Consider the following 18,874-nt stretch of genomic DNA (forward strand, 5'->3'; position numbering starts at 1 on the left):
GGATGCTTTCAAGCGATGTTGGGCTGGTCCCGTCGAGGGGTGGATGGGGGACGGTCTTTGCTGGGAAGGGGGGAGAGAGAGGTGGGGAGGACGCGGGTCTAGGGACATCCCCGGACAGATGAGAAGGGGCTGGCACATTGGCGAGCAACACACAAGAGGAGGGACCAGGGCCGAGCTGGTGCGTACTGCCCCTCGGGCGCTCCGAGAGTGGAGCTCACACCCACCCGGCCGACTGCCTGCCTCCTCTTCCCAGCTCCGCAGCCGCCAGCCTCCAAACGCCGAGCTCGCCTGCTCCTGGCGCGGAGCTGTCAGCGGAGCCCGTCCTCTTCGCTTGGCCCCCGGAGTCTTCTGACAGCCAGCGCCGCAGCCTCGGCGAAGCTCCATCCGGGCGATCCTCTCTGTGCCGCTCGGCTGCGGGACGCTCTTCGTGGGATGGGCTGGGAGCGCCCAGGGACTCCCTCGTCCTGACCAGGAGGTTGAGCCGCCCCGGCGGGAGACGGTCCCTGCGGGCAGAGCGAAGAGAAAACGAGGCCCGCGGAGAGAAACCGAGAGCCTCTCGCGCACCTCAATCCCTGCTCCGGATTCTTGCCGGTTAACATAAGCCAAAGGAAACCAAGAAAACCACCCGGGCCCGCAGCGCCGGCTTCTGCGCCCGTAGCCAACCAATCAAGTCCCCGCGTAAAAAAAAAATCTCTCAGGATGAATCTCTTCTCTTCCATATTCAGCTATTTGTAAGTATTGAGTCTTGCCGCTTATGGGCCGATTTGGTTTTCCCTCCCCCTCCCCGAAATAGCCTCCTCGATTTTCCATCTTTATTTCTGCTCCATTTCAATGGCAAAATTCATCTCACCATCTACTTTGTTTTCCCCTCCAATCCCCCTTTTCCATTATTCTAGGCTACTGCACTTGTTTGCTTTCTGCTTGCAGGCACAGGTAAGGACTTCTTTTAATCATTTCTAAATAGCTGCGATGTATTATTATTATTATACAATTGTATCACAGCGGCCATTTGTTTCGCCGGATTTGGCATTGGTTACTAGTCGGGCCCCACCCAGGGGCCTAGGACGTCGTAACGTATATAATTATTATTATTATTATTATTATTATTATTATTATTATTATTATTATTATTATTATTATTATTATTATTATTATACGGATAGAGCCAAGATTTCTTTTTTCCCCCTCTTTACTTTCCCCCTTTTAAAAACTGATGTAATAAAAGGAGCCCCTATGATTAAGAGACTAACTAAGTGCGGGGAGTAGAGAATAAAATGCAAAATGTGGGATTGATTGAGTTAAAGTAAGAATAGACGTGCACTGAACTCCCCAATTGTAAGTGTTGAAGAATCCCGATGGAAAATGAGTGATGATCTATTTAAATCTTAGTAAACTGTTTTTCCATCCAATTTCCAGACTTAAATAAGAGCACATTCCTTCCATTATTATGATTTTTTTAAAATTATACTTAAGCGATATACATTAATTATAGGAAAGATCTTATTCTTGTTTCCTAGAAATTAGAAACCTCATTAACATATGGAGCAACACAGTCTGATACTCTGGAATTTATAACCCTTTTGGTGTAGTATTGATTGCAAAAGCCAAATGCTTGTAGAAACAATCCCCCTGCAAGAGAACAGGTGTAGGATTCTGAATTAAATTTGGAAGGATCTCTTATAAAGCTGAGTAAACAAATTGAATTCAGTGGATCTGAGTGTAAAGGGAGTGTAGGCTGACCGTGTTGTAATATTTGGGGACACGAGATGGAAATCAAAGAGCATTATCATTGGCCACATAGTCTACTCATTAGAGCAGGCAGAGCAATCCAGAGATGTTATGGAAAGAAATGCCACTAGGAAACCCATGCATCCCTCTGTGTGTGTGTGTGCACGCGCACACACTCACACACACACAACACACACAAAGGATAAGAGAATTACAAGGGAAGACTTTCTATAAAGTCTATCTTTCAGGAAGAGGTTGCTTCCCTGTATCTTTAGTAGCTGATATGGGGCTGAAGATGGGCGGGGAGGCAGTGAGGAGGGAGGCTTTTTTCATGCACTGCCACCCCATGAAGTTGAAAGGAACAAATCTCCTCAACATTTGCTCAGAATACGTCTTTATAAATGTCAGGGGAAAAGTAAAACCCTTCAGACTTAAAAGGGGAGCTGGAGACATATTGGAGGTGGAAGAAGAGCAGCCTGAGAGAGGAGGGGAAACAGACACGGTGGGGGGGGGCTCTGTGGCAAAGCTCAACTGCATGGTTGTGGTTGGAGCTCAAATCGCCGTAGCTGAACCTTCAGCTAACAGGCTCGCGGTAACTTCGAAAGCGGGCGGGTGGGTGGGGAAACCATGGCAAGCTTCTCTATATGGAAGGGCCTCATAAATATTAGTGAGAGACAATTCTGAACTGCCTGGACTGCTGACACAACCGATCCCTGTTTAAGGAGATAAAATACCCCATCCCACCCCCACCCTCCCTCATCCACCAGTCACTCTGGTCCAGGGCACGGAGCCACAGGACAAAACTCTCAGTTGAAATAGCTGGAAAGCCAATATCAAACCAATAGATACAAATCTAGGCACTGAAAGCCTGATTTCCGGGCAAGTAGGATCCCTTGTATTTCAGGTGATTGTATTTAGGCCAGTTCAGGATTTAGGGTGTCTTGCATGATATGGTTGTGAATGATGGGGCAATTTCATTTGTATTTTTGTTTTCCTTGTTGAGTCTTCCTTGATTTAAAACGTCACAACAGGATTGAGAACCTAGTGTAAATCTGCATAATCTCTAGACACATCTCTGAAACCAAAGGAGAGCCATGCCAGTACTCGATTCCGAGCCAGGCTCACCTTTGTATCCCCTCTCGCATGCCTGTTTCCCAGTGATAAACTCCTGGGCAGCCCAGTAACTTTTCAGTCATGGCTAGAATCCTGGTCTTTGCTATATCAACGCATAAGAGTCTTGACTCTACACTGCACCAACTTGTGGCCCTCTCCAGATACACCAGGAGCACACCAAGATAGCCTTTCTCAGAGGAGTAGAGATTATAATGGTGTGTTGTATATTTTTTAATTTCCTAAAGGTAACTGTTCAGTCCCCACCTAATTTTACACAGCATGTGAGGGAGCAGAGCCTGGTGACCGACCAACTAAGCCGGAGACTCGTCCGGACCTATCAGCTATACAGTCGAACCAGCGGGAAGCATGTTCAAATCCTGGACAACAAGAAAATCAACGCTATGGCAGAAGATGGAGATGCTCACGGTAAGTCTGTCTGTGTGGGCAGGAGCATTGGGAGAGTGGGGGGTGGGGAGGGCATGCACGCAGCCCAGTAATTGATGATTTCCGTCCCCTTTGTTTGCCAGAAATCATTACAAGCATTTGGAATGCAGAAAGCCTCTGACGGAAGAATGTGGGGATCAATATTTGTAATAACAGTATAATGCATTTCCCTTTGCGGATTCAGTCGGAGCTTCTATGGAGGAGATTGGGCTGGGTTTTACACCTGATCACTGGCCACAGAAATGGTGGGATGAGTTGCAGATTTTAAGAATTAAAATCACAGGACGGTGGGAGAATAGGTGTCTTCTTGCAGTATGTTCCAGCCTAACAGTGCAACCGAAAATAAGGAAACTGGGAGCATGCTGTTATGTTAACTCTAGGTTTCCTAGAATCACAGGCAAAACTGGCCTTCAGCTAAGGAAAATAAGCTTTTAGGATGCACAAAATATCTTTCCCAAAGAGAAAAACATGTGAGCATAAAAGACCAGCTGTAAAGTTTTAAGTGAGACTTAGTTTTACAAATGTTCAGTTTATATTCAGTTCATCAAGAATGGACTGCAACAAACCATAAACCCATGTTCTCCTTTCTCACCTTAATTATGCTTATGAAACACTATATAATATTAAATGATATGCTCCATAATTGCGCTGTCTTCAATTTGTGGTCTGTAATGCACATCCTAGTATTGAATCTCCATATCGCTACAATTTATGTATCATGACTACAATTATTGACCTCTCACATTAGCCACAATTTTTCCCTCCCGCATCAAACTATTATCTGAAAAATCAGGCAGGTTTGCTTATATTTAAGGTGGCTGAAGTTTTTATTAACATTTTTAGGAAGCACTGATAGTGAGGGCAAAGTTTGCATGTGTATACAGTATGCAACTTAGTTTTCAAGGAAACTGTCTCAGCCATATCTGAAATACATAATATACTTTGATTCTAAATAAAGGGGGAAATGTGCATCCCTTCTTTAAATATACCGTTCTCTAAAAAGTTACTTAATGTTTAAATAACAGCATTACAACACACAGGAATGAATGATTTGAAAAAGAACATATTACTATTAAAACGATTAAGCATTTGAAGCATAAGAAGCAAACTCAGCAGTGATTTAAAAAGAAAGAGAACACAAGCAGTTTTTCAGATGTAAGGTTTTAGGAGAATTGGAAGTCTGTGAATGTTAAAATAAAGGTTCAGGATTGTTCTATATGAATCTCTGGAGAGACCCCCATGTCTGGAAGAGCTATTAAAAGTCTTCTTACTTTCACCTTTTTAAACATTTCCTGAATACTTTCTGCTCTTCGCAGTCCAGTTAGGGGATCAAGTGTGCCTCGCTGCATTTTTTCTGCATCTACGTAGCCACTTTCCTTTCAAAGTTTGAGCATGAAACATAATTTTTTTACTGGGATAAATCTGTCACTGAAGGGAAAGAATAGAGTTGGAACTGTTAAGCTTTCACCCCTTCACTAACAAAACCAACTTTTCACACCCTTCACATCTTATGTTATACTTATTTTGCTTTTTAGTTATTTTCTTTCTTTCTTTCTTTCTTTCTTTCTTTCTTTCTTTCTTTCTTTCTCAAAAAAGTGATTTCTTTCCACCAATGCCCATTTTCTCTGCTGTGACATTTTAATAGCTGGTTTAAGGTCAGGTCCATTTTTCTTGGTTATCTGTCTTGACTGTCAATATCTGACTCAGTTTTATAATTAGGAGTGAAGCCTATGGATCTTAAAGCTTGGTGTCCTTCTGTCTGTAATCTGGCTTTGAATCGCTACATCATTATGAGAAGAAGTAGCGTTAGAAATGAATGATAATGATTGCATTTTCCCCCCCAGTTGTGCCTTTTAGGAAATTTTGCAAGCTCAGAAATAATAATAAAACATATACAACTTTTGTATGTCTTATTGTTATTTTAGGATTGGAATGGGCATTTTGCTAGTTTGGCTTCTTGCAGGCATGTTATCGTTTTCCCTCTGGCAGTTGTATCTCCGTGCCAAAGCAGTGCTGTTGAGTTTGTCAAGGCAGCAGCAATTCAGTGCTAGAAGGTGAGTCCCTAAAGAGGCTCGTGTGGTAAAGCTGACCAACAGGCAATAAATCAGAAAAAGCCCTTTGAAAAGGTAGAAGAGGAAAAAAGCATGTGTTGCTCTGACTGTGTTTGAGGCTGCTTTTCTATGCCTTTCCACCAGTCAGCAGAGGAAGAGCATGAAAACTGATGCTCTTTAAATGTTAACTGCTCTCTTGATCGACCTCCCTTACTCGTGTCCCCCAAAGAGAGATAAATAAGGGAACCTTGTCTATGCAGTTCAATGAAAAGGAGTCAGGGGTCCAATTGTCCTTGAGCAAGGAGGAGATTACAGATGTTAATATTTTATAGACAAAAAAAAGCAATAAAGTTAAAGGACTCATAATAGGTTAGAAGAAGAAGAAGTGATGTGATACTGGAATTTCGCAGATTTCAACCTGGGGATTATAGTTGGTGAAGTCCAAAGCTGGTGTGGAGAAGGCTACAGTAGTGTAATCCATATACAGCTCAGCATTCACCCAGGGAAAAGAACTGGTCATACACAGTTTCAAACAGCAAGAGTTAAGAAAGGCAAAAAGAGAGGGTGAAGGGTGAGGGTGATGACATCAGGCTAAATGGCTTTAAAAAGGATTCATTAGGTTTCTGGAAAAATTGGTGTCCATCTCAGTAGCTGAATTGGTGCCATGCAGAAAATGCCCTGCGTGCTTCTACTAGTAGTGTCTATTTCCAATAAGAATATTAGTTTTTAAAAAATACAATTTATTTTGAAAAAAGTTCTCAAGGATCTGGGCAATGAAGTAGAAAAACAGAAGGCGTTTGTAAAGGGGAAAAATGCTGTTGACAAATTTTAATGCTGTTTCTGCATTATTATTAAATATTACATTATTGGATTGTCTTGCCATTATAGGAAATGGAGTTCTGTTCTAGACAGACTTGATTTGACCCAGCAGTAATTGTGGCTATGCTTTAATTAGAATAAGAGTAGAATAATGTATTTTTATTATAGAACAAACTATGTTTCTGCTGGAAAGCAGATAGATTGCTTGGATAGGGAAAGGTAAGACCATCCAAACCATAGGTTATTTGGAACCTTAAAGGGATTCCCTACCTGATCTGTTTTGTGCCCCATCCTAGTGTGAGAAGGCTGTTTAAGATTTCAATAGTGGTATTTGGAATATTTTGGAGGAATTCATTGATGGCAAACCATCAATGTTCTTTCGATCTTATTTGAAAAACTGCTCCTTGCACAAAATAATACCTTATATTAGCCACCTTCATTCCAAGAATGGGGTTTTCATCCCAAAAAAGAGATATGCCTAGATTTAAAGTATTTCCACAATGGTGATTTGTAGCATCTTCTCGCATCACCCAGCCACCACATCTCTTTAGTGACTCAACCACAGTTGGATGTCTCTAGAAGATGTTGCAAGTTCTTAAGGGGGATCTGGAGAAAGTTCAGTTGTAGCCTACAAACCTTGCTCTGTGAAAGACAGGGATGGTCTTCTTTGTGACTGGAATCACTTTTTCACGTAGGCTGTTGGGATTCACAGGATATGGCCATTGAGAATGCATTGATTGTGCCAGAGGAGAATGGAATTCAACTCATTTTGGAGAGTCTGTACTTTTGAAGTAAAACATTAAAGAAATAAAACAATATCTCATCAAATTGGACAATAAATCAATCAGTTTATTTGGACTGTTATGTGGCATTTCTCAGATGAACATTGGCATTGGAACTGTGGTGGGGTGCGGATGAGTTCAAGAGTTCAATAAAAAGGAGCTACATGTAAGTCATATGTTATCTATCTCTGTGGCATAAAAATGGAAGGGGATAATTTGGGATGAACTATAGAAACCTATGAAATAATATATCCCCAAAAGTGTTATAACCAGCTTCTAGTAACAGCAAGCTTCCATTAATTCAGGATACTCCTGAGGTTATTGTGCCAGCCTTGACTTGATGATAACAGCATTTTGGCTTCCATTAGTTTATTTATTTAGCCCAGTAGAGGGGCTGTTTCTAGGCAACCCACATTGCAGGGCTTGTATGTGGACTTCCGGAGCAATTGATGCAGTAAATAACAAATAAATAAGTTCTTGCATTGCAAGCTGCAAGATGAATAAAGAGAATAAAATCCAAGACTTGATAAAGGTATCAAGTTTTTCAAGACACAGAAGTTGTAGAAGTTGTTTCAGTATTAACATAGTAGCTTGTAGCATAGCAGCCTGGGCACTAACATGTGATCATCCCATGTAATCTCTCCCTCTTTCTCCTACCTGAGAAAAGAGAAAAGAAAATGGTTTGCACTTAGCTTATTGCATGGTGTAGGTTCAAGAAGGCAGGGCAAAAATTATTTTTAAAAAGAGACTGAAAGATCTAACTAACTCCTGTAGAAATGTTTGTTGCTTATGGAGAAAGCATACAGTTAGGCTGAGCCTGACATTTTTTTAAAAATAAAAGCCTTCCCTTGATTATTTATCAAATATGCACTCTTCCTTGTTGCAAAGGGATCTTTCCTCTGCTTGAGGCAAGCATATCACATCTTCAGAATTGATAGCATAATAGATGTGATATTTACATTGATGTGGCAATTTATTGTTGCTAGGAAAACAAGGTATCCCTCCCAATCTAGCATTCCCCAGACACTCAACATTTCTAGAAGTTACTCATAGTGGTTGGGAATTCTGGGAGCTGTGGTCCAAACAGTATCTAATTGGGCAAAGACTTTTTCTTCTGTAAACAGAACAATTCTGGTTGGAAAATGTAACTGTCTATTATAATGATTAGTTAAAAAAAAAAAGAACAGTTCCTTCCACTGTATCCAAATATCATGATGGCAAGCCAGACAGTATGGCTACGGATGACTCCACCTGTGTTAACAAGAGCAGCACAAATGCAACATTATTGGAGAGAAGGCAGAGATTAATCCTCCAGGACTCATCCATTCTTCCAAATGGCTACCAGAACTGCAAAATTGTGGATGATGCTGACATGGCAGCTGAGAGACTCTTTTTTTAAAAAAAAAAATCATCCAGTGTTTACTATAATTTTGCAGTGTAGTTTTAATAATTTTATTTTTCCCCTTATACAGAAGTATGTCTTATATTGGAAACTGATTAAAAATGATAAAAAGATGGAAGTGAGGGAAAGATCATTAGGAGAATTAATAAACCAGGGTTAAACTATTTGTGCAGTTTCTCTTATACTCATGTGTTTGCCCTTAATGTGTAATTCTATTCTTGTGCCACTGTTTTAAAGAGGTTTTTTTTATAGACTTCAGCTGTAGTATTTGGGGTAAAATTCTGAACCTCTCCAAACTTTACACTGAGCTGGTATAATTCCAGTTGTTCTGCAAGTCCACCAGCCTGGTTTTTCACTGTAGTGCTTTGATATCCAGTCTAAAAAGTAAAATACAAAAAAGATGGGCGGAAGAACAATGGTATTATGGAAAACATTGTGGCTTCCCTTCATTGCTATTTCTCTCTTTCCCTAAAATTCATTACAGGTGAATAGTCTACTGCTGCTTTTGAAAGGACCTTGCAGATAACTATTCTGCAAAGGCTGAAGTGCTATAAAACCAATCATCTGGTTGGCTGAGCATGTTTGTGTTTATATTTGCCCTGGTGTGATTAGCACAGCCTCAGTGAAGTAGGATTTGCATTAATGGATGCAAATTCAGGATCAAACGTGATGCATAACGTTATTTTTTTACTGCAGCAACATTTTAAGTCCTTTTTGGTGAGCGATGGGTAACTTTATGCTCTCCAGATATTTAGATTGCAGCTTCCTTCAGTTTTAGTTGTCATGGCTATGGCAAGAGATACAGTCTACCTGTACTGAAACTCTTGTTCAGCACTGTTGTTCCTGATTGTAGCTCTGTGGTACATCTTTTCAATTCATAACATATCTTATGCCTTAAGTATGAATATGGCATGTTCTATCTAGCCAAAGCAAGTTGTGGTTTGTCACAATCTTATGTCCTTTGAACTCCTGTAGAGGATTGGTCATACTGAATGTGAATGAATACCTTCTATGGACTCATCCCAACCCTTACTCATAATGGCTAGAAATTCAAATTTGTAGGAATTATAGGGGAAGGATAGAAGTAGCAACATAGAACTTTTTATCTCTCTCTCTCTATATATATATATATAACCAAATCTTTTGTTGTCGTGACCTTTACTGAATGAAATGGTGTAGTGTAAGGCAACAATTTTTGAAGCAAGGTACCTCAAATGAACTAACTTACAGAATGCTTCCAAAATCTGAGACCCATGACTTTGAGGGAATGAAATTTAGAAAAGTTGTGGCCTCTTCAGTGCTACTGGCTGTTGCTGTGCTGCTGGGTTACTGCAGTGATCATGTGATCTTAATTTCCAAGGTTCCATGACAGTTTCCCAGTCAATCTCATAATTCCTTGCTCCTTCCCTCACCCAGCAGCAGCCACTTACCTGCTTGCTGAAAAGGGAAAAGAAGGACAAGAGAGGGGAGGGGAGGGGAGAAAAAAGAATTTCTGATCATCTTGGTCACTCTGTTTCTCTGTTAGGTGAGGAAATATCTCTGAAACCATGACCCAATGGACTGTCTTTTTCATATTCTTGATAGAATGGGGTAGGGTAGTGAAGAGAAATGATCAAATAGAATAAGAGTTGTTTTATCTGTACAAAATAGGATGAATTCCAATCACTAATGTGGACATTATTATAAAGTTACAGAATTTGTCAGCAAAACCCCTTGTCTGCAATGGCTGAAGTATTATTTAGAAAAAAGAAGACTGGGATGCAATGTAGAGATATATCATCATTTTATGATCAGAAATGGCAAGTAAGAAGTCCAGTTCTTCATAGAAATTTTGGCCACCATTAATAAAAGTTCCACATAGAATCCTTTATCTCTTTCAGACACAATAATATGCTAGAGTTGGAGTGCTGAGATAGTTCTTGGAGAACAGCTGGCTCCAAAACTTGGGTTTTATGGAAAAGCAAGAAGAAAGGACAAGCTATTGATCTATAATTTGCATAGCAGCTCCATAAGTCAATCAATGCCCATTAAAAAACTGAGATTAAATCAATATACCCTCTCAACTCTCACAAAGATAAAATGCATTAAGGGGTGAGCTTTTCTCTGCAAAATCAGCAACCATATAAGGAGGGAAGAAGGTGGAGAAGTGTCTTAAACTGTCTTCTGGTTCTTCATGCCCTACAAAGAATAGAAATGCAATGAAGACAAGATAATTAAGGAACAAATTCTAAATTCTTTTTGTTGCACAGAACATACTGTTGTCTTTAGAAGATACCATTATTTTTGTATTTATTGCTGACCTAGATGTTGTATTAACATCTGATTTTATTGTCTCTCCATGTTTTGTGCTTTCACCATTTGTCCTGAACATCACACAAGCATGTGTGGGCAATATGTTTTTTTTTTCTTTTTTGTGTTCCCATGTGTTCTCATCTTGTCTCTAGACTATGAGATAGACAGGCTTAATCTCTTCTTAGATGTTCCAGTATTAACATAGTATTTTCCCTTTATTTCAACATTGTCCAAGGTCAGTATCGGGGTATACAAAATCTATAAGATTGTGTTACTATAATCTTGGAAGGTAACTAGATGATTGCAGTAACTTGAAACAAAGAGTTGATGCAGAATAGAGATGCAGGTCCCTATTCTGCATCAACTCTTTGTTTCAAGTTACTATAGGGACAACTAATTTCATGGTGGTGTAGCGTTTTTCCCCAAATGAAGAATGGAAAAATACTATTTCAATTCGGAAGTCATGAAAAACTGTCCATCACAGATTCCTCCTCTCACCTTCCCTTTCTTCTCTGGTTAGTTAAATTCTAAGAGTTCTAAGTTTAAGAACTTATAAGAATTTAGAATAGTCACATTTTTTGCTTTCTTTATTCTAACTTTTGGGCAAACGGCTGCTGTTACAGTAATGAAATGAATCCCCCCCCCCCTGTTGCGGGGTATATACAACAGGGACCAATTCAAAGAATAATCTTGTGATGTCTTAAAAATTAACCAAGTTATTATCACATAATTCTTCATAGATAAAAAAAAAATCCCCCAGTCTTTCAGTGACAAGTGGAAAAACGTATTAGTGCTACTGGTATAATTCTTTCATTGACTCCCTTACCATAGGGAAAAAATAATGTACAGTACAGCTCTTGGTTCCCTGTAAAACATATTCCTTTTTGTCTTTGCTTCAAATGGAGACCCTTAAATGAGATTTGGGTGTGGATGGAGCTTCAGCAGGCAAGTTGCTCTGTGTATAGAAAAAAAAATGTAAGTGATTTTACAGCCACACTCCAGAGTTTTATTCCTTATCACAAGAACAGCACACAACCCCGGGTCCCTTTTGGCTATACTGTCATTGTACAGAATGCCCAACTACATGGACTATCACTACTTTTCATTGTACTAAAAGTCTTGCTGCAATTGAAAAATGTCATTCTGTTTGGCTTCTTTTTAAAAATCTCTGGGATTTCTATATGATGATGACCTTATAACTTGGCTTCTTCTTCTGTTGCCTTATTCTTTCCAGCTAAGCTCATTGTGGAGACTGATACTTTTGGGAGCAGAGTAAGAATCAAGGGAGCTGAGACCGGCTTCTATATTTGCATGAACAAAAAAGGAAAGCTGATTGGCAAGGTAAGAAGATAGACAATAAACTTTTGGGAAGATTGTAAGAATATGGCTAAATTGGCTTTTGATGAGGCAGTGGACAATAGCCTTATGCGAACAGGAAGGTAGAAATTAGCTCATTCGCATACTTTCATTTGTTTTGGGAAATCTTCATGCAGCAAGTTTACTTTAACCTCAAGAATCCAGTGTTTAAAGCAGTCAGTTAAATACACCTTTAGAAGGTGGAGAAAAGAGAAGAGGCTTATATCAGTACTAGGTAGGTGACTTTTTGGAATTGGAGGAATATTTGGATAGATGAAAACATGTAGTTGATTTCCTAACTAAATAGTTGGTATTGGGATATAAACTTGACTATTTACAAAATGTTTACACGATGGCAGATCTGACCACTCACAAAACACTTATTTCTATAACCCCAACAATTGCTTAGCATTTTGTTTTCCCACTTGCTTCTCTTTACTATGCCATTGATTTTACTGGTCATAAATAGTCAATAAAACTTTACACCAGTTTTCGATGCAGTATAAAATATAAACGGATGGGAAGGCATTGCACATGGTCCTGCAGCCATCTTATTGCATGATGAGATCCATCACAAACATGATACTTCAGGATTTGTTTTTCCAACCTCAGACTGTTCATTTTGGAAGATCAACCATTTTAACTTTAAGTGTGTGCAGGCTTGCTGGAGACCAAAACTGTTTGTATTCTAGACAGACCTTGACCCTTGTTAAAATCCAAATGAAACATTCCTGGATTTGTGAAACATATTTTTGAGTCAACATATATGACGAGGGAAGGAGAACAGGGAGATTTTTTAAATTAAGAACATAGAAGTGATGAATTTAAAATGAGAACATTAAAGCGGTGATACTTCTGCTAATTTTTACACAATTCACCCATGAAAATTCTATAACTTAAAGGTCTTTTGTAAGAAGACCTTGAAAATGGTGGCTTATCTTTTTTTCTATAAAAGAAAATCATGCTTGGGGCTATAAAAATAGTAATTTGTAGAGTGTCCTAATAAGAAACTTAGAATTCGACTCAGAGTCCCTTTACCCACCCTGAAAGCTATTACGTTTAATGCCACATTTAGACCACAGTATTACGAAGCATTCTGTTTTTTTTAATTCTCCCCTTTTTCTATATTTATATGAAGTATTTGCATACTCTTTATTCCACCAATGCTCCATAGAAATACAAATAAGACAAAAGTACTTTTGAAGACAGATCTTAAAATGTTATTAAAACATTAAATTAAACAGTTTGGAACAATCAAAATAACTTAAATATATTTAAGAAGAGTATCTACAAAAGATTTTGACAGCAGTCTAGTTAGGGGCAAACTGAGTGGCACTCCCAGATCTTTTCTTCGGGGTTTGCAATCTAGGCTGCCTGAGGCAGTTAGTTCAGTCTGCTTGATGGTAGGGCCAGTTCCTTCCGGTTAAATCCTAAGGAATTAGACACAACATCAGCATCCTGATCCTTGGGGATTAAAGACGACATTGGGCATGACCATGCAGCCACCAGAAAAAGATTGAGGAAGCTTGGCCCCGAGGCAAGACCAAGCTATTTTACTGCCTGAAGTAGAAGAGCAAATGCAATCTTTCCCCAGAGAACATGTGGGGCAGGGGGCGGGGAATGAACCCTGGCCAAGTTAGTTGGCACCTGAGATAGAAAATCCACAGACTTCTCTCTTAGGTGTAAAAAAAAAGTAGCAATAAAAAAAATCAAGATTTTTCTTTCTTTTCATGAAAACTCTGAAAAAGTTTTTCCATGAATGAAACTAACTGCATGTGGACCTTGAGAATAAAGGACGAAGAGGAATCAGTGTACTACAGGACATGGGCCAATTTTACAATTGGCTTAAAAAAGATATAAATAGAAAGAAACAGGAACAAAACATGAAATAAATAATTCAGACGACACAGTATTAAATTAGGGGGAGGGGAAATTATTTGTATGAAAATATAAAGTTGGGATTGCTGAAACGCCACCCCAAGAACCCATCAGAGAAAATAAATAAGTAAGGGCAACAACGGAAAGGAGGGGGGATGAGGAGGGAAAAGAAGAAAGGATAAAGCAGAGAAAATAAGGGTGGGGAATTAAGAATAGGAGAGAGGGTAAGAAAGAGGAGAAGGGTAGAGGAGTGGGGAAAGAGAGGGGAAGAAGAAAGGAGACGAGGAAAGAAGAAAGTAGAGAAGAGAGGTTGAGAAGATGGAAGGAGTAAGGTTGTTGCAAAATAAGATGGAGGCACGGGGTAGCAAGAAAGTGACCCAAACTGTATTATATATGTGTGTGTAAAAATGAGTATACAGTCTAATGATGAACAGACAAATGTTAAATAACAATTATAAGAATATATATCTATGAATGAATTTGAAAGGGAAAAATAAAATTTCAAAAAAACCTAACTGCACATGCAGCCACTTTAAAGACAGCAATTCCAGTCCTGGAGAGATATTCTAGGGAGGTTTCATATTTTCTCCTGTTATGCTTTCCTAATTCAGATATGTTGCAGGTGGGAGAATTCAGTCTGATAGATTACATAAAGAAAGAACTTCTTTCTTGGGCATTGGGATCTGCCTGTTCCCCCGCACCTTCGCTTCCCCTACTCCCAGAGGACTTTTGGATCAGAGATCTCTTGCTGCATCTTCTCAACTTTTGAGCAGTTAATAAAAAATCTAAAATTCCCAATCTCCATTATATTTTGCATTAAGAAAGAAGGAACCAGTTGCTTTCATTTTCTTTGAATTTTGATTGAAAAATGAAAATTCTGATAAAATCTTACTTTAATTTCTTCCCCAATTGTGACATATGGTAACATTGTAAAGTAATTCCTTAAGTATATGTCTTACTTAAAGGCTGGAAGTGGCATAAGAAATCTACAGAAAAGAATGGTATTGTTGTAGCTTATTAACATTTTCAATGGAAATGCAGTCTAAAAAAGCTAATCAGGATCTGACCTGTTAATAGTTGAGATTGCCTTGACATATCAGGATTTTAAACAAAATTAGGAAATTGAGAAAATGTCTTTGAATGGACAAATACCAAGGGCCAAAAAACCCTATATAGATGTCTCTATATTATTGTACGGAGTTTATATTCAAAATGTTTACACGTGGGTGCGCGCGCGTGTGTGTGGCAGAGATTTGGAACTGAATGTAGTAACAATATCATTTATTAAGGACTACAGATGGCCCTTATTTAACTACTACTTGTCCAGTAACTTTTCAAACTTATTGTGGTGCTAAATGAGCAATAGTTATGATTGGTCCTGAAAGTTTTGACTTTCACAGTACCTCTGCGGCCATATGATTGCAATTCATAACTTCTCTGCTGGCATCTCAGTCATAAGTAAAATCAATGGTGAAGCCAGCAGGAAGTCACAAGTTGTGGTCCTGTCTTTGCTTAATAATGGTCATTATGGAACTGCAGGAACTGCCAATGCTAAATGGTGCAGTCAGGTTTGCAACTCTGTTGTTTAAGGATAAATTTTCTGGTCCCAAATAGCATCCTTGGGAAAGGACTACCTATAGAGATTTTACGTACTGTATCTGTACATTTAACATAAAATAAAGATGTTGCCCTTGTTTTTTTCACATTTTTCTTTCTCTTTCCTGCTCAAAGAGCAGTCTTTGGTTCTATGTTTTCCCCAATATTTTATTTTTAAAAATTGTGGTGGAGACATCTGAGGCTCTTGGAACAGAACCTTGAGGTAGGTTGCAAGCTAGGCTTGGGTAACATGGTATAGTTGAGGGAGATCAGGGAAAATATTTGCTAATATGTCGCAAAAGTTGTATTACATTAGCTGATGAAAAAGCCTCAACAGTATAAAAGTGAAGTGCATTCCTAAGTCTTGCCATATAGATTCATTTCTTCCCATAGGTTCCACTGCTACTCTTAGTAAAACATTCCACAATATATCCAACATGTAGGGATGAAGTGTAGCTCAATATGTGGTGTCTTGTGTTTGGTTTAAGCTCTAGTCAACAAATTAAGGCTTCAGCTTAAAAGTGGCTAATATTACCAGTAAGCAAAGACAGTATTGAGCTAGAAGGATTAGGATTATATAATTGCTTGTCATGTTCCTATTGAAATGATCCTACACTAGAATATGGGATCCTTTATTTTAAATATATATTGTTAGACTTCAAGATGTTTTGGTTTCTTAGCAAAACTTCCAATGTCATTCAACTTTCCATCCAAATTATGAGGCCAGATATAGATAAGTAGATATTTGGTATTCCATGATGACTCTTACTTCCTTTTTGACTTGGTTGTCTTTTAGATGCCTCACTTTTCCTTTGCATGTGTCTTCTCTTATGGTTAGAAAGGATCAGCAACAGAGGAGGGCAGAATTGATGAATCTTGTATGAGATGTCCATATTGGAACCTGACTACCTCTGTCAATCAGGAACCACAACACCACTCAATCTACTATGGATATGCTGTGGTGTATTCTGTGTTCTCAATGAATCTGCATTCTTCTAGTGGCAATTATTCTTTGACATTTTAAGGGGAACATTTTATCTAAACCATATAGTAATTATATACATTCTAGATGTTTCTGCATTTTTTTTTTGACAGAAAATGTATAATATGCAGATGACAAGAAAATCACAAGCAGAGTGATTCCTTTTGGGGCCCCTCTAGATTTGCCAGTTGGTGTAAAGTGTTAGTGTTTGGTTTCTAAACACTCCTATTTAAATCTGTAATGAATGAGGCTGCATTCAAACGAAGTGACACTAATTAGCAGCATCCCAAGTCTACCATGTTTGTAATAAGTGCTAAGGATACTTGGCACCTTCTGTGAGGTGCCATCTTCTGCATCACTTTAGAGTCTAAATATTAAGGCAGGGAAAGATCCACTCTATCTAGATACAGCTTTATTAACTAAAACATAACGAAAGGAAATAAATATATACAAACTATAATTTATACATGTATGTATATGTAAGAGAGTGAAGTAAGTGGGGAAAAAATAGACATGACAAGGTCACATCAAATGCCTCTTTCAGTTTCTCTAACTTTACATTTCTAGAAATATATGTTTGTTGACTAGAGAGTCAAATGAAAGTTGCAGTGTTTGCACTACTGAATATATCCAGCATTAAAATTAATAGTCTTATTGTTAACAGACTCTAAATTTCAATCTAGTTTTTGTACAAAGTAGGGAAAAAAGTTTGAAAATGACATGTAGTACAGATATACAGCTTTGTAGGTTTTATGGAATCCAGTTGTTAAGGTATTTAGCTGCACACATAGTGGCTGAAGTCTAAACAGATATTATCACTATTTATAGAACTGTTCTAATTCTGATTATACACAGTAGTTTTGTTAAGCAACAGTATATAAAATATTTGTCTCTTTCTATTTAAATTAGAGCTTTGGGTAATAATACAAGAAAACTTGTAGTTGTAGGGATAAAAGGATAGTCAAAGGATAATAAAAAACAAATAATCATAAGAGTGAATATATGGGTACTCTATATAATTTTTATAAACTTAGTTACTGTATCAGCCACTGCTATTTACAACAGACTCTCTGAATTTATGAGGAAAAGATTTTTCTTCAGTCATGAAATTATGCCATATACAATCATTCTGTTCTTTGCTTCACTAAAGCTTCTTGGTGTAATGGAGCTTAGAATAAACGGAAACAGGAGACACCTAAAATGTTTTATTGGAAGAGGCTTATCCTAAGTGTGAAGTTGATACCTGCCCAAAGAGGCTTTAAGAACAAGAGAGATGGATAAGATGAAAGATGTCAAATTATTATTGATTCTTTTTCACTTGCAGAGCAATGGCAAAGGCAAGGACTGTGTCTTCACCGAGATTGTGCTGGAGAACAATTACACAGCATTACAAAATGCAAAATACGAAGGATGGTACATGGCCTTCACCCGGAAGGGACGTCCCCGCAAAGGCTCCAAGACTCGTCAACATCAGCGTGAGGTGCACTTCATGAAGCGGCTGCCCAAAGGCCACCAAACCACAGAGCCTCATAGACGCTTCGAATTTCTCAATTACCCTTTCAATCGAAGGAGCAAAAGGACTCGAAACTCCAGCCCAAAGCCATCACCCTGACCTGCCTCACCTTGTCCCACTCAGCACCACTTTCCTTGGCTGGAGGACATTGTGCAGAGACTCAGTTGATGGACAATAACTAGAGACTTACCTATGACGATGGCTATAAAAGGGGATTGGAAGAAGAAGGGGAACAAAACTTGATTTAGTTGTTTATAATTGTTCTGTGTTTTTTTTTAAAAAAACAAAGAGGCTCTATTTTTGTATTCCAGCTTTAATGCTTTTTTTAAAAGAAAAAGCAGTATAATGTTTAAATACTCATGGAAGGTTGCTCTTCACTTAGGAAGATTTTGAGTTCTTTGGGAGGGGGCATGTATTATGTTTTGTTAGATTGGTTTTTAACTTGGGGTAGGGATTGGTAGGAGGTAGTTGATCTAGGCATAAGCATAGAACATGCCCTCTTCAATAAATCATACACTTGGGACCAAATTTCTACCTCAGATAAGATAAGTAACTTAAGAGGATGGAGTCCATCCCCAATTCTTTGTACTAGGGGCTTATTTTGATGCATTTGTGAAATGTCTCTGATACTTGCAGACAGTAATCTTCCTTGAAGTCAAATTTGTTTAAATAAGTCTTTTAGGTCCTACCCAGATGGGACATGTTCATCATTTTCATTTTTTGTGTAATAGAGAAGAGATGATGAAAACGTAGTGACTGCCCTTGCTGAAGGAGATGCTAAGGGCATTGATATGCTTTGTTCTTTCAATGCTAATCATTTTTCCAAAGGTTTGAATTAAAAAAAAAACCCATGGATATTTTTTTTGTATTTGTTGTTCTGTCAGTAAAGTGTTGATAAGTTAAAAATGATATTTCACC

General features: G+C 38.5%; 1 protein-coding gene and 1 long non-coding RNA gene across 2 annotated transcripts; one reads left to right on the forward strand and one right to left on the reverse strand.

Annotated features, from left to right (window-relative positions):
- Positions 1-699: 699 nt before the first annotated feature.
- On the forward strand, positions 700-18,484 carry FGF8 (fibroblast growth factor 8). Its single transcript, XM_014066608.2, has 5 exons — positions 700-731; positions 897-933; positions 3,087-3,267; positions 11,866-11,972; positions 17,768-18,484. The coding sequence occupies exons 1-5, from the start codon at positions 700-702 to the stop codon at positions 18,053-18,055; spliced, it is 645 nt and encodes a 214-aa protein (XP_013922083.1). The 3' UTR covers positions 18,056-18,484.
- LOC148043631 (uncharacterized) lies at positions 6,986-9,681 on the reverse strand. Its single transcript, XR_015697953.1, has 2 exons — positions 9,568-9,681; positions 6,986-7,594 (listed from the first exon to the last, which is right to left on the reverse strand). It is a non-coding gene; the product is annotated as an uncharacterized LOC148043631 (long non-coding RNA).
- Positions 18,485-18,874: the final 390 nt, after the last annotated feature.

This window comes from Thamnophis sirtalis, unplaced genomic scaffold (genome assembly GCF_051295495.1).
Source record: "Thamnophis sirtalis isolate CommonGarterSnake01/CBP01778 unplaced genomic scaffold, rThaSir2_p1.2 scaffold_11, whole genome shotgun sequence".
In the NCBI taxonomy this organism is placed as follows: Eukaryota; Metazoa; Chordata; class Lepidosauria; order Squamata; family Natricidae; genus Thamnophis; species Thamnophis sirtalis.